Here is a 15,273-nt window from a genome sequence, read left to right as displayed (position 1 = left end):
CCTGGCGGGGCGCCTCGTGGAGCTGCTCGGCTCCTCAGCCCCCAGTGCGGCCCGAGGCCCGCCGGCGAGGTCGCGAAGGCTTCCCGAAGGAGTGCGGCGGGCGGCGGAGGAGGCTCGGGCCGCGGCCGGAAGCGGCCGTGAGGTCGGCGGCGGCAGACGGAAAGGGCGACCCCGCCTCCGCCGCTGGGGACCCAGGCCGGGGGGCTCGCGGCTGGGAGCGCCGTCTCTTGCCTTGGCCCCGGCGCCGCGGGAGGCCCAGGTCGGCCCGGCGGGCCCTGCGCCCCGCGTGAGGTGTAGCTGCTCTTTGGTGTAAATTGGAAGTGAGAGTTCGGATAAGTGAGGCCGCCATTGCCTTCAACACCTCCTTGAACACCTCAGAAGGGGAGAATGGATTTATCGGGAGTGAAAAAGAAGCGCTTGCTAGGAGTCGAAGAAAATGATAAAAAGTCCAGCACTAGGGCTCCTTCTCCTACCAAACGTAAGGCCCGCTCTGATGAGTCCAGGGGTCGCTGTAAAGGCACGGGGCCCACCAAGCAGTCAAGCGAGAAGGGCCGCGGCAGCCGCAGGGCTCCGGGTGGAGGCCGCAGCGCCAGCTCTGGGCCTGGCTCCCCCTCCAGCTCGGGCTCCAGCTCGGGCTCCAGCTCCTCCTCCGGGTCCAACCGCTCAGGAAGCTCCGGCACATTCCGCAGCTCCAGTTCCAGCAGCTCCTCTGGCTCCCGCAGCCCTTCTCCTCGCAGGCATGACAACCGGCATGGTTCCCGTTGTAAATTCAAACCACCCAAAAGAGATGAAAAAGAGAGGAAAAGGCGAAGTCCGTCCCCTAAACCCACCAAAGTGCACATAGGGAGGCTTACCAGGAATGTGACAAAGGATCACATCCTGGAGATATTTTCCACGTATGGGAAAATTAAGATGATTGACATGCCTGTGGAAAGGGTGCATCCTCATCTGTCCAAAGGCTATGCGTATGTGGAATTTGAGAATCCAGATGAAGCCGAGAAGGCGTTGAGACACATGGATGGAGGACAAATTGATGGCCAGGAGATAACTGCTACTGCTGTGTTGGCGCCCTGGCCTAGGCCACCCCCTCGGCGATTCAGCCCTCCCGGGAGAATGCTGCCACCACCTCCTACGTGGCGCAGGTCACCCCCTCGGAGGAGGAGAAGGTCCGGCTCCCCGAGGCGCAGGTCCCCTGTGCGCAGGCGGTTCCACTCTTCTGGCCGCCTCTGCCACAGAAGCTGATCCAGCGCCAACTTCTCTCGATAAACAGGGCCATTGACCCTCACTCCCATAACTCACCCATACTAGTTTGTCCCTTCTCTGGCCAAAGGTGGATCAGTAAGGAAGGATCCCTCACCTGTGAGGCTTTAAAAGCAGCCTTTTAGACCTCTTTTTCTGTGGGTAGATTCTGGCTGCAGAAGTACTTTTGATTCAGGACTGTGCCCATAAAGGTGCCCTATAGTTCACTGGCTAGAAAGTTCTTCCATCCTGATCCCTGAGTCTGTTCAATGGCAGAGCCAAGCAAGCCTCCATAGGATAGCAGTCTTTCCGCAGACGACCCGGTCAAGCCCTTGCTAAGCACCATCTGCGGGAAAGGAACCAAGCGCTGTTCTGTTAGGCCTGCTTGTGCCCCTGCTGAGTTTTCTTCAACCTCTAGGGTTGAACCTTGGAAGGTCCCATAAATGGTTCTATCTGTCCACGCCCTCATGCATACACCCCTGCCCTGTGTCTCCCTTCCCCTTGAAATTGGTGAGCCAGTTCCATAAGATAACCTATTCCGCCCACATTTCACCTGCCATTCATGATGGCCTTGCAGGTTACCTTGGCAACATGTACATTGCTTTCTTTCATTGTACAGTCAGTACTATTAATTTGAACTTTTTAACTTTGTAGTGTTTTAGATGAGGTTGTGTTTGTACTTCCTGTAAAGAAACTGTTGAATAAACATAGGATTATAATGCAAACTGAAAAAAATAAATCACAAAAATGGATCATGATTTTAGCATAATTACTCAACAATTATACAATTCTATTTACCACTTAAATATAATTCAGTAAAATCAGGATATTATGTACATATCCATTCACCAACGATAAGCATATATTCTAAAGTAATTTAATGAATACATACTGCATTTTACATAGCACTGAATTTAATGACATAAATTTCATTCAGTGGTCACTGTACTGAAACTGATTTGGAGCCTTTGCACTTTGATAATTAAATATGCATGATTATATCCATTGCACTAATTGCTAACATGTCTTTATAGTTCATTAAATTTGAATGTTACAGGACTTCATAAAATATAAGTATACTTTTACTCCAATCTGAATTAACACTTGAAATATTGTAGCATATTCCATAAAGAGGCATTACACCCATCTAAAAATCATTACTATTGGTTAATTTTATATATATAATATATATAATATATATATATTACATATATAATGTATATAATTATACATATATAAATATAAAATTATATATATATATATATATATATATATATATATATGCTTACATATTTTCTGGGAACATTTTTTTTATTCATGATTTTCCATAGATCAAATTTGTTTACAAAATAAACACTTATTGGATAAATGTTAAGGACACATTGAACAAGTTCTGGATGTTTTCTTTTTCTTTTTTCACATTTTTATTAGAAGGAACTATAATATAGAAACATATTGTAATTTGATGATGTTCCTATCCTATTATCCTCTTAATCCTTTCTATTCAGCCCCCATGCTCTGAAAACTCTCCTCTTTCAAGGTTTTAAGGTTATTGTTTATCTCTGTTTGCTTATCTATTTCTCTTTGCCCTCCTCTATCCTTCACACCAAATCCTGATGGACTCCAAGGATGTTTTCATAAGTGCTGAGGGGTTATTAATGCACGAATAGATTTATGCTTACAGAAAAGTGGGCAAAAGAATGCCTATGCAACCTGTGACTTTTATATTCTTTCTACCACCTCTTCTGCAATTTTCCCAGAGACTTAGAGGTTGGGCCATCATAGAAATATTCAGTGTTGAGTTCTTGGAAATTTCTTATATTCTGCTTTGATGAGTTATGAGCTGCCACCATCTCATAGATTAGGTACTCTGGGTAGCAGTAAGGCTAGTACTCTAATTCATTTTGCCACATCCCCCACATATCCCAAGTTCTGAATGTATGACAGAGATGGCTTATGTAATGCTGATCACTGAGCATTCATTTCTTGTCATATTGTAAAGCCTTGGGTCTTCCTGGCATTAGCCTCCATCTTTGAAAAATTTCTCTAACCAAAAGTAAGATTAGTAGTCACTGAAGGACTTAAACATATACACTTAGAAAGTGTTTGATTGGAGTAATGTCTGTTTAGCAAAACAACAGTGGAAACTTCCCTCTGGGCTTCATGACTTTCCAAGACCTAGGCTTTTGACTCAGTTCTCATTACCAATTGTGACTTCTCTCCCACTGAAAGGGACCACATATAATCAGAGAGCATTTGCTGAACTACTATTTATGTACCATGGTTTTAATCATGGATTCATATTGGCTGGTTGATTTTCCAGTATCTTCAACAATAGGATTTTACCTTCTAGTTCTGGTGGGTAACCAAGCATTTTGGCAATGGTCTGAATTATTTTTGGAGCCCCATGAGTTTTCCTGACCAACAGCTCAGTGTATGGAAGGGGAGATACGTTCCACACACCCAATATTTACCATCTGCAACTATCTGAGGCTTCAGGGTAAAGCTTTTTCCTACATATGTTTGTTTAATGTTATGTTGTGTTATATTATTATATTATACTATAATATATTATATTTATCATATTACATATGAATGATTATATGATTTCTACAGTACTTACTCAGCCTTTTCTTTTCTCTCTATTACTTTCCCCTGTCTCCCTGATGACATTTCCACTCTCTATATTCTGTCCCTTCACTTGCCTGCCTATGATGCTTTCCTCTATTCCCTCAAACTTCTATCTTCAAGCCTTATTCTAGCTGCCTGACCATTACTTCCAATGGTTCCTACAACTTCAAGAGTTATTTGTTAGATATAGGTTTTGGTATGTTGTGTTTGCAATTTTAATTGTATTCTAGGAATATTTTGATTCCTTCTTGATTTTCTTCAACAACACAGTTATTGTTCAACAGTGACTTGTTTTTATATTTTTATTGTTTCTCTTGTTACTTTCTGTTTTGTTGCATTGTGATTGGATATGATACAAGTTATAATTTCAATTTTCCTGAATTTGTGGAGAGTTGTTCTTTGTCCTAATATTTGATCTATTTTAGAGAAGATTTCCTGTGCTGCTAGGAGAAGTGAATATTTTGTAGAGTTTGGATGTAATATCATATAGGTGTCTGCTATGAACTTTTGACCTATGGTATTCATTTAGTGCCATCATTTCTCTATTTCCTGTATATATGATCTATCTACTGATGAGAGTGAGGAACTGTTGTCACTCACTACTGTTGTATTGGGATTTTTTTTTTTTCCTGACTTGGTGTCTAGAAGTTTTGCTTTATAAAATCTGGTGACCAGATTTTATATGGTTTGGTGCATGTATATTTAGGATTGTAATGTTCTTCTGGTGATATTTTCCCTTGATCAGTATAAACTGGCCCTCTTTATTTCATCTGATTGCTTTTGTTTTAATGTTTATTTTATTTTTGTTGGCATACTTGATTTTTTTTCTCTATTTCTCTGCTTGGAATAAGTTTTCCTATATTCTAAGGTAGTGCCTGTCTTTCACTATAAAGTGGGTTTCTTGAAGACATCAAAATGATGGATCCAGTTTCCTGATCCAGCCTGTTAATCTGCATTTTGATTGGATAGTTGATTCCATTGATAGTCAGAGCTATTATTGAAAGTGAGTTAATTTGCCATCATGTTGATGGTTTGTGGAGTTTGATATTTCCTTGATCATCATTTTTAATCAACTGTTCTAATTTTTATTATTTTACTCCTGTTGCCCCATGAATGTGAAAATGTATATTCTTTTCTTCACTGTGAATCATTTTATCCAAAATACTTTGTAAAGTTTGTTTTTTTTTTTTTTTAATCATGGATTTTTTTTTTTAATCTCTCCTTCTATTAAGAGGGAAATTTTTGCTGGCTATAGCAATTTTGGTAGTCTTTCAATATGTGAAATAATCCATTCCAAGCTCTTTTGACTTTCATAGTTTCTATTGAAAAGTTGTTTGGCAGATAGTCTTTCCTTTATAAGTGATGGGCTATTTTTCTCTTGAAACTTTTAGCTTTCTTTCTTTGTTTCTGGGTTTAGTTTTTTAAATTATAATGCGATACAGAGGACTTTTTTGGTCTATTTGGCATTCTGGATTCCTCTTGTACCTGGATGGGCCTCTCTTTAGTAAGGCTTGGAATTTTTTATTCCATAATTTTACTGAAGATATTTTCTGTACCCTTGAACTGCTTTTCTTTTTCTTCTTGTTTATCCATCATTTGAACATTTGGTCTTTTTAAGGTGTCCCCCATTTCTTTCACATTCTGCTTATAGATTAATTTTTTGAAATGGTCATTGATTTTGGCTTCTCAATCTATTTCATCTGCCTTGTCCTCAAATCCTGATGTTCAATCCTTTACATGACCTATTCTATGAGTTTTTAACCTGGGTTATTTTACTTTTTAATTTACACTAGATTTTTCTTCACCATCTCTCTCTTTCATAAGATCAATTTTCCTTTCTTGGTTTAAATTTTCATTACATTTAGTTGATTATGTTCCTTTGGAATTCATTTGTTTTGTTTTTGTTTTTGTGTTTTGGTTTTTTGTCCATGTCTTCTTTCACGTGACTTGTATGTATGCAATTTTTCTGTTGCTAATCTTATATTTTATCCAATCTTCTGTTAATATTCTCTTTAAATTTACTGAATATTTTTATCATGATTATTAAGAAAAGAGGGAAATGAAACAAGAGGGAAGACTGAGTGCAGAGCAGAGATGGGCTTTATTTGGGAAGACGGGAGAAGGATTCTGAACAGGGTTGTCAGAAGCAAATTTCCTTATGGACTAGGGGATACTTACAGAGCAGTAAAGGCACTGAGATTCTTTGGTTACAGGGCAGTCCACTTTGCCTGGGCCACTTCAGGAAATATAAGTGAATAGATGGTTTTGTGCCTTTCCAGGAAAGTAATAAAGATGATAGGTGCTCTGAGTCATCCAAGGAATGCGGTAATTCAGAAGGGTGACTCTTGGGAAACAGAGGGTTACAAGGAAATGTCAGTCAGTATCAAAAGATGAAGTAATTCTGGTTCTAACAATGATCATGTTTCTGAATTCTTTGTCAACATTTTCTGCCGGGGTTTAACCCTGGCTTGAAGGAGGGTCCCCAAAGAGAGGTGTGAAAGGGAGCGGCAAAATAACAACTTGAAGTCAAGTTCTGATGCAAGCTGACAAGCTAATGCTGAAGGCAGCTGAGTTTTCTTATCTTTTTTTCTCTGCCTCCTTTTCTGTTTCTTTTTTTTTTTTAATTTTTTTTGTTGTTGTTGTTGTTCATTATTTATTTATTTGAGAGCGACAGACACAGAGAGAAAGACAGATAGAGGGAGAGAGAGAGAATGGGCACGCCAGGGCTTCCAGCAACTGCAAACGAACTCCAGAGGCATGCGCCCCCTTGTGCATCTGGCTAACGTGGGACCTGGGGAACCGAGCCTCGAACTGGGGTCCTTAGGCTTCACAGGCAAGCGCTTAACCGCTAAGCCATCTCTCCAGCCCTCTTTTTTTTTTCTCTTTATATTTTTCTATTTTTTTCTTTTTCTATTTTTTTTTGTCTGTCTGTTTTTTGCTTCTCCCTGTTTCTATGCTTCCATGCTTCTATATTTCTGTGCCTCTCTGCTGCCACAGCTCTTAGCCTCAGTATTTTATTTTCTGATCACGTCATGCAAGAACAAACTTCCAGAAAGGTACAATTTCACAGAATTCATAGAAACTTTTTGTTATTCCTTATCATCAAACAATCCCATAATTATTCACCTCAAGTAAAGTCATCAGGCTCCTGTAATGATTAACTGTTTTCACATTTTTCCAAGTCAAGCACTTGTGATTTCCTGGACTTCTACTTTCAATTACTCTATTAAAGGTGAGAGGCAAAACAACCACAAATGGGGCTTCCCATCATTAATCACTGATCCAGTAGATCCATTTATCCTTTAATTATTTATTTTGAATTTTCCTTTTCATGTCCCTCCAATACTTAGACTTTGGTCCCCCAGATTGAACTATTTCTGACTTCGGTTGCTTTTCTGTAAGGATTCCTGGTAAAGAGTCAATTGCAATTGCCACCATTTAGAAAAATTAGTCATATAACAATTTTTACATTGTTCCAGGAGGTTCATTGTTTCCTCCTAATTGTACTGTACTCCATGCATGACTTTCTTTAAGGCCTTTAAGGAAAACAATTATCTCTGACCCATTTTTTTGTTTTTCCAATTCTATGCCAGAGCCTCTTTCAGATACATAGACCAACACTTCACCAACACCAATTTTTACTGGAAAAGTAAACTTAGAGATTGGGATACCAAATGAAAGACAGAGAAAGACAAGCATTATACAGAAAATGACATATTTCTGTGGTATAGAGAACCAAAGATTTTTCTATAGAGGGACCACATCGGACTTCAAGGAAGAGACAGCTGGGCTGGAACTGTGTCAAGCAGGTCTTCAGCGCTTGAGTCCTCGTGATTCTGAAATGGCATGCTTGCTGTCTCCGGCAATTTTCCTCTAAGTAGTTATCATTAGAGGCTTCAATTATGGGACTAGGCATAGTTGGTGATTGTGTCTTGCCTTGCTTTGTTGTGTTACTCGTTTTGGATTAATGTTTGACCAGCTGGAAATCATGCCTTTCTCCTGCTGAGAAGATAGCAACAGTGGTTCCATTGGGTCAACTGGATGAGATCTTCTTCCGTCACATAGCTTAGTGGCCCCAGTACCCCTCCTCCTAATTAGTGTACACTTCAATGGGATCTAGGTACATTCTGAAACACTCAGTGTTGCTGGCTTCCTGAAGGTGTATTTGCAACTGGGTTGGGGTCTGTATATTATTTTCAATACAATGGACTTGGCCTTATGTAGAAAACCCCAGAAATTCATGACATTTTTCTCATTAGTTGATTTCTGTAAAAGAAATATAATAAATTGATCTGGATCTCGGTTACACAAATAAATATTAAAATACATTCTCAATTTTAAAACATTTAAAATAGAGTTTCACAAAAAAAGAGATAAAGGGAATACCAGCATTTCATAAAAGAAGATAATGTGTTCTTTAGTATAAAAATTAAACATACAATCTAGAATTAATCACCAAATAGACATAAAATAGTTTTGCTATTACTTCTCTTAATCAGCTATAGAATTTAGAATTTATGGTGCATGCTGATAAGAGCAAAACTTGACACAGGAAGATAAATTAGAGAAAAGAAAATTTGTTGAAAATGTAGTGTTCCTTTCATCTTGCAGCTACACAGGGAATTAAGTTTGGATATTGAACAAACCCTAAGTTTTAAAATACGCATCACTTATGCATATAGTCTTCTAAAATTATATCATAGATTATATTTAAACTACTTTCAAGTTGTAATTGGTTTACTTAAACATAGATGAGCATGTAAGGCTGTAAGCTTTCCCAATTAGATACTGAAACTTCTCTTCTCATTTCCCTGTATTTTGCAATGGTATTGCAATTGGACCTGAAATTTTGTACAAATGTGTACAAAACATAATTATCATAATGCGACAAAAAGATATTCTGTTCTAGTCACATCCACTTAACCAGATGCTTAGTTTTTCCAATAATTTAATATCATGAATGTTGAAAGTAAGAATATTTAATTTAGTAGCAAAATATAATTACCCCTTAAATATACTGTAAAGTGAACACAGTTCCCTTGATATCCCTGTCTGTTTTAAATGAGAATTTCATAATGCACAAGATCTACGAGTGGGTTCTTAGGCATGTATTTAAGTTTTAAATGAGAATTTTACATAACACTGGAATGTGATTTTACATATCACAGTATCAGAGTAGATTCTTGGGGATGCATTTTACAGTTTTTGCATAATAGCAAACTCAATTTTTCTTCTGAGTTTTCAACTTGTCTACAAGCAACTATTAATGCATCTTTTCAACTAAACTTCAATTTAGAAGTTTATAAAGTTGGGATCAGTTGTTGTTTTGCAATATTCATTTCTGGCAATTCCATGTATAAATTCCACTGAGAATTTTGTTTTCCTAAGTGTATATACAGCATAAAAGTATGGAATAATGTAAAGTGGCTGATGATATTTGTTAAACAGAAGTAATATATTTAAAAGGACAATATAAACTACTTGAAACTAGTTATTCTGCATGAACATGAAAAGAAGTACAAACTGGGAAACAGTTTTGCTCCTATTTAATAATGCTATTTGAAAAAGGCTTTAATGTCTTTATTAATTCTTTTATTTTTTAAAGTTTAATCAATTTATTGATATTTAAAATCAAATGTCGTTATTAATTTTGCAGAAAATGACTGTTTTCACAAAATAAACACCACTGCTTTATCAGTTAAAAAAATGTGACAGATTTATACAATCTGAAGAGAAAGTAGAATATTTTACTTTGTCAGTGAAGAAAAGGAACAGAGGTTACTTATACTCTTGATCATGCATGGAAAATAGACTTCCAGAATAATCTGTGCTTGTATTCTAAATTCTGAGTTGGCTATTTTTATATGTTAAGTTTTCTTCTAATTATATTTGTATAAATATTATCATTCCCATCCTACTTCATGTACTTTAACATTCAGAGTGAGTGCATTACATTTTCCCCTACATTGGAAACTATAAACCAAACCTATTTAAAAGAAAGCTTAACATTTTTTTTTTCTTGTGTGGTATTTTTGTCAGTGGTTGTGCAATAATAAGCAGAAGTACTTATTAATTAATCTTATTGAAATTATATTCTATTCTGGAATTGAGTGTGCTGATATCCTTTCTCTTTCTTTTGGATCACTGGTATCTCAAATTTTGGCTAAACGATTAACTCCTCTTCCCAATCCAGATAAGTTTCTCCCCAGAATACACATTTATTGAACATCATCAATTGTCACACACCTTGTATGCATATATAAATGTGACTATGGGACATATGTTTTCAATCCTGAGACAAAGTTCCAGGATTTTATTACAGCAGGAAGTAAAGTAGTCATTTCTGTATTCAGGGTGAGCCATTGTGATAACCTCTTAAACTGGTGCTCTGCAGTGGCAAAAGACCTAGATCTCAGACATGAAAATGGAGAATCTGTGAAAAAAGAAAAAAAAAAATCCTGTCTTGCTTTATATACAGAGAGAGAGGTATTGTCAATGAGACCTTTTCATATACTTTTCTGATATTGTAAAATTCAATTTAATTGTATTTACAATAGAGACAATGAGAAAGGCAGATGTAGAGGGAAAGAGAGAGAGAGAATATGTGTACCAGGGCCTTCAGCTGCTGGAAATGAACTCCAGATACATGCACCACCTCGTGCATCTGGCTTACATGGATCCTGGGGAGTCAAAGGTGTTCCTTCAGCTTTGCAGGCAAAGGCTTTAACCACCGACCAATTTCTCCAGCCCTCCTTCTATTCTTAATTGTAATATCAGGGTCAAAGAAAGTTGTGTAAAATACTCTTAATAATGCTAAATACCATATACTATATATGTTATTGGCTAATGACTCTCCTAAATTATACTTCACTAATATTTATCACAAAATAGTCTAAGAATCAAAAGTAAAATAATAAATGATTCTTATCTGTGGTAATTTCCTTTTGTGAAAGTATATGACCAAAGTTCTGAAGACAAATTCATCATAAAAATAGCCTGGCTTTATGGATCATTCATATAATGAAAGAAGTTAACTTATTTTTAAAGTGTCAGATAAATAATACAACCATCTAGATAAAGAAAATGCTCTTACTTAATTTAGTGTTAGTATAAGCATGAATAGAATTTTGAGCAATGAATGAAATATATTTAAGAAATCTTTAGAGGGCTGGAGAGATCATTAGACATTGTATGTTGCATCAAAACATTGTGTTATATATCATAAATATACACATAATTATTGTTCAACTAAAATAAAATGCTTAAACAGTTATTATGAATATAAATAATGAAAATAATCTTAGTAGACTAATTGACTTACTTTCATAGTAAATTTACTTTAATTTTCTCTATGAAATAAGTGAAAAAAATCAATCCTTTATGTAAAAATGCAATTAGTACATTTACTATATTAAAATAGAAAATAAACTTAAAATTTCCAATATTTATTTTAATTGTGGAATTTGAGGTACTATACCATGTAATGCTCTCAAAATTCCTTCTACTAGGTGAAAAAAAAAAAAAAAAAAACTCTCCTTCTTGGTATCTTATTCTGGGCTGTTAAAACTCCCCAGATCATTTATCGTACCAATAACTGTGGGCTAACTCCACAATGCACGACCCATTTACATCAACAAGGAGGGTCCAATTGGAGGGGGTAGATCATGGATGAGCCTAAACAATGGTACCAAACTGCCTGTATTTGCTGAAAAGAAAACTAATAAATTAAATTTAAAAAAAAAAAGGGCTGGAGAGATGGTTTAGTGGTTAAGCGCTTGCCTGTGAAGCCTTCGGACCCCAGTTCGAGGCTCAGTTCCCCAGGTCCCACGTTAGCAAGATGCACAAGGGGGTGCATACGTCTGGAGTTTGTTTGCAGAGGCTGGAAGCCCGGGCGTGCCCATTCTCTCTCTCCCTCTATCTGCCTTTCTCTCTGTGTCTTTCGCTCTCAAATAAATAAATAAATAATTTAAAAAAATTATTAAAAAAAAAAAAAACTTCCCAGATCAATTTCCTTACGTGTCAAGTTAACATATTTTCCCTGATAACTTCTATAAATCAACTGACTTTATTAACTTGAGATATGGTCTCACATAGTACAGACTGTCCTTAGACTCCTAATCCTTCCTGCCTAAGCTTCCCAAGTACTGGAATTATATACATGAGGCAGCACACTCAAAAATAGACTTAATTGAGAAGAAAATTCATTATTTAGATCACAGTAAATGATTGAAATACATCCAAACATAACTTGTGGTTTCTGAGCCATTGTTTCAGGATGGTCCTTGTTTTCTACAGTTATTTTATTTTGTGCCTCATGTAGACATCAACTTATGGTAATAACCTCTATTCTCTGAAAAAAAAAAAAACACTCATATCTAAATATGGGTATTCTTTCAGTATAAACAGAAGGTTGATAAATTAATGAGTATGGAGAGCTCTCCACATGCATTTGTAATATATGTCTTTGTCTACATTTCAAAATGACATGTTTTATACTCTAAAGGTTAATATATCAAGTCTAAGAATTTACCTCAAGACTTTCAGAATTCTGTTCAATAAACCTTTGTCATAGTTACCTTTTTGATGTTAGGATCAAACACTCAACCAAAAGGAACTGATGGGAGGAATTTTTTTTTTTTATATTGGCTTATATTCTTGATAGGAAACTTCATGATAGTAGTGAAAATCATGGCATGATCAGAGGCTAAACATTACTTTTTCCACAGCAGATGGAAAATAACCAGTAGGAGAATTAGCTAAGCTCTGGCAAGGGGGAGCTGGCTACATTCCTAACCCTTCTTCCAATAACACACCTTGTGCAACAAGGTTCTATCTTCCAGATTGCCATAAGCTGGGGACCAAGCATTCAGAACACATGAATTTTTTTTTTTTGCTCAATTTTATTAAACATTTTCCATGATTGTAAAAAAAATCCCATGGTAATATCCCCTTCCCCCCGTTTCCCTTATGAAATTACCTTCACCACATCCACTCCCCATCTCAATAAGTCTCTTCTCTATTTGGATGCCATGATCCTTCCCTCCTCTTATGATGGTCTTATGTAGGTAGTGTCAGCATTATGAGGTCATGGATATCGAGGCCAACTTTTTGTCTGGAGGGAGCAAGTTGTAAGGAGTCCAAACCTTCCTTTGGCTCTTACATTCTATCCGCCACCTCTTCCACATTAGACCCTGAGCCTTGGAAGTTGTGATCAAGATGTTACTCGATACTCTAGATACTTCTTTCCAGCACCATGATACCTTCTGAGTTGTCCCAAGTTCACTGCCATCTGAAAAGAGAAGAATCTCTATCCAAAGTGAGAGTAGCTTTAATATAAGGGTATGAATATTAAGATAAGTGCTTACTGGGCAATTTGATAAGCATAGTATATACCCTAATCCAGACATCAGCAGATGTTACAACCCGAGGGCTCATGACTACCCCTGTTTTAAATTTTCAGTATCAGGGAGGTATTCCCTCACTTGGAGTGGGCCTCCAGTCCAATTGGAAAGCAGTTGGTTACCACCATGACAGATGTGCCACTATTGCACCCGTTTGCTCATTAGGCCTGGCTGGTCAATTATAAGGCTTGCAGTGTCCTCTGGTGAGTATCTTCACAGGTGGTGTATCTTTCTCACTTTGAACTGCATGTAGAATGGCTTCTTCCAGCTTTCTGTCAGCTGGTCTACATGGAGGAGGTTATTAGCTCAGTTGCAGCATGATTTCCCAGTGGCCTTGTAGCCCAGGTATGTGAAGTCTTCAGGAATAGGGTCTTACCATCTATTCCTGGTGGGAAACCAAGGGCCTTGGCAATGACATATAATGTTTTGGGGGCATCAGGGACCTCCCTGGCCAACAATTCACTGGAAGGTATCCCATCACTGGCACTGAAAATTTTCTAGCAATGATCTACAGCTCCTGAGTGTTCCATTGTCCAAAACTGAAGGATTCCATTTGATTTATTTATATCCTCTCAGATTTTTATTAGCCCTCCCTCCAACTTTACTTTACTCAATCTCCTCCCCTGACCTCACTTTGGGCCTTTGCACCCCCATTAATCTATTCTTCTACTTACATATATACAATACCAACCTATTAAGTACCCTCCTCCCTTCCCTTCTCTTCCCTTTGTATCTCATTTTTAGCTTACTGTCATCTGCTACTGAGTTTTTCCTTCTCACACAGAAGCCCAATTATCTGTAGCTAGGATCCACATATTAGAGAGAACATGCGGCCTTGGTTACCTCACTTACTATAATGCTTTCCAGATTTATCCATTTTGCTGCAAATTTCATAACTTAATTTTTCTTTACCGCTGAGCACTTCATTATCCACTCATCAGGTGAGGGACATGTAGGCTGGTTCCATTTCCCAGCTATTATAAATTGAGTAGCAATAAAAATGGTTGAGCATGTACTTCTAAGGAAATGAGATAACTCCTTAGGAAATATGCCAAAGAGTGCTATAGCTGGGTCATATGGTAGATCAATCTTTAGCTATTTTAGGAACCTCCACACTGATTTCCATTGGACCAGATTGCATTCCCACCAACAGTGTAGAAGGGTTCCTCTTTTCCACATCCCTGCTAACATTTAGGATCATTTGTTTTCATGATGGTAGCCAATCTGACAGGAGTGAGATGGAATCTCAATGTAGTTTTAATCTACATTTCCCTAATGACTAGGGATGTGCAACATTTTTTTAGATACTTATATCCATCCATACTTCTTCCTTTGAAAACTCTCTATTTAGTTCCATAGCCCATTTTTTTGATTGGCTTCTTTGATTCCTTATTATTCAACTTTTTGAGTTCTTTGTATATCCTAGATATTAATCCTCTATCAGATATATAGCTGGCAAATTTTTTTTTCCCATTCTGTAGTTTGCCACTTTGCTTTATGCACAGTGTCCTTTACAGTACAAAATCTTTGTGATTTCATGAGGTCCCAGTGGTTAATCTGTGGTTTTATTGCCTGAGCAATAGGGGTTGTATTCAGAAAGTCATTGCCAAGACAAATATGTTGAAGGATGTCCCCTACTTTATCCTCTAGAAGTTTCAGAGTTTCAAGTATGATGTTAAGGTCATTAATCCATTTGGACTTAATTCTTGTGCAGCGAGAGAGAAGAATCTATTTTCATCCTTCTATAGATACATATCCGATTATCCCAACACCATTTCCTGAAGAGGCTGTTTTTTCTCCAATGACTATTTTTGGCATTTTTATCCAATATCAGGTGGCTATAGCTGCTTGGGCTTACATCTGGGTTCTCTATTCTGTTCCATTGATCTACATGTCTGCTTTTGTGCCAGTAACATGCTGGTTTTTTTTTTTTTTTTTTTTTTTTTTTTACTATGTTTTTCTTTTTGTTTTTGTTACATGGCTCTGTACTATAGGTTAAAAT

General features: G+C 37.3%; 1 protein-coding gene across 1 annotated transcript; it reads left to right on the top strand.

Annotated features, from left to right (window-relative positions):
* The first annotated feature begins 387 nt into the window (after positions 1 to 387).
* LOC101600233 (RNA-binding protein with serine-rich domain 1-like) lies at positions 388 to 1,901 on the top strand. The gene has a single exon (XM_045140427.1). It carries the CDS (start codon positions 388 to 390, stop codon positions 1,240 to 1,242), a length of 855 nt encoding a protein of 284 aa, XP_044996362.1. The 3' UTR covers positions 1,243 to 1,901.
* The last annotated feature ends 13,372 nt before the right edge of the window (positions 1,902 to 15,273 follow it).

This window comes from Jaculus jaculus, chromosome 1, assembly GCF_020740685.1.
Source record: "Jaculus jaculus isolate mJacJac1 chromosome 1, mJacJac1.mat.Y.cur, whole genome shotgun sequence".
Taxonomy (NCBI): Eukaryota; Metazoa; Chordata; class Mammalia; order Rodentia; family Dipodidae; genus Jaculus; species Jaculus jaculus.
The sequence above is the reverse complement of the archived record's forward strand: the minus strand, read 5'-3'. Positions and strand labels throughout refer to the sequence as shown.

Excerpts from the sequence above, each read along its gene's own strand:
- LOC101600233 (XM_045140427.1), top strand. The coding sequence starts at position 388 with ATGGATTTATCGGGAGTGAAAAAGAAGCGCTTGCTAGGAGTCGAAGAA.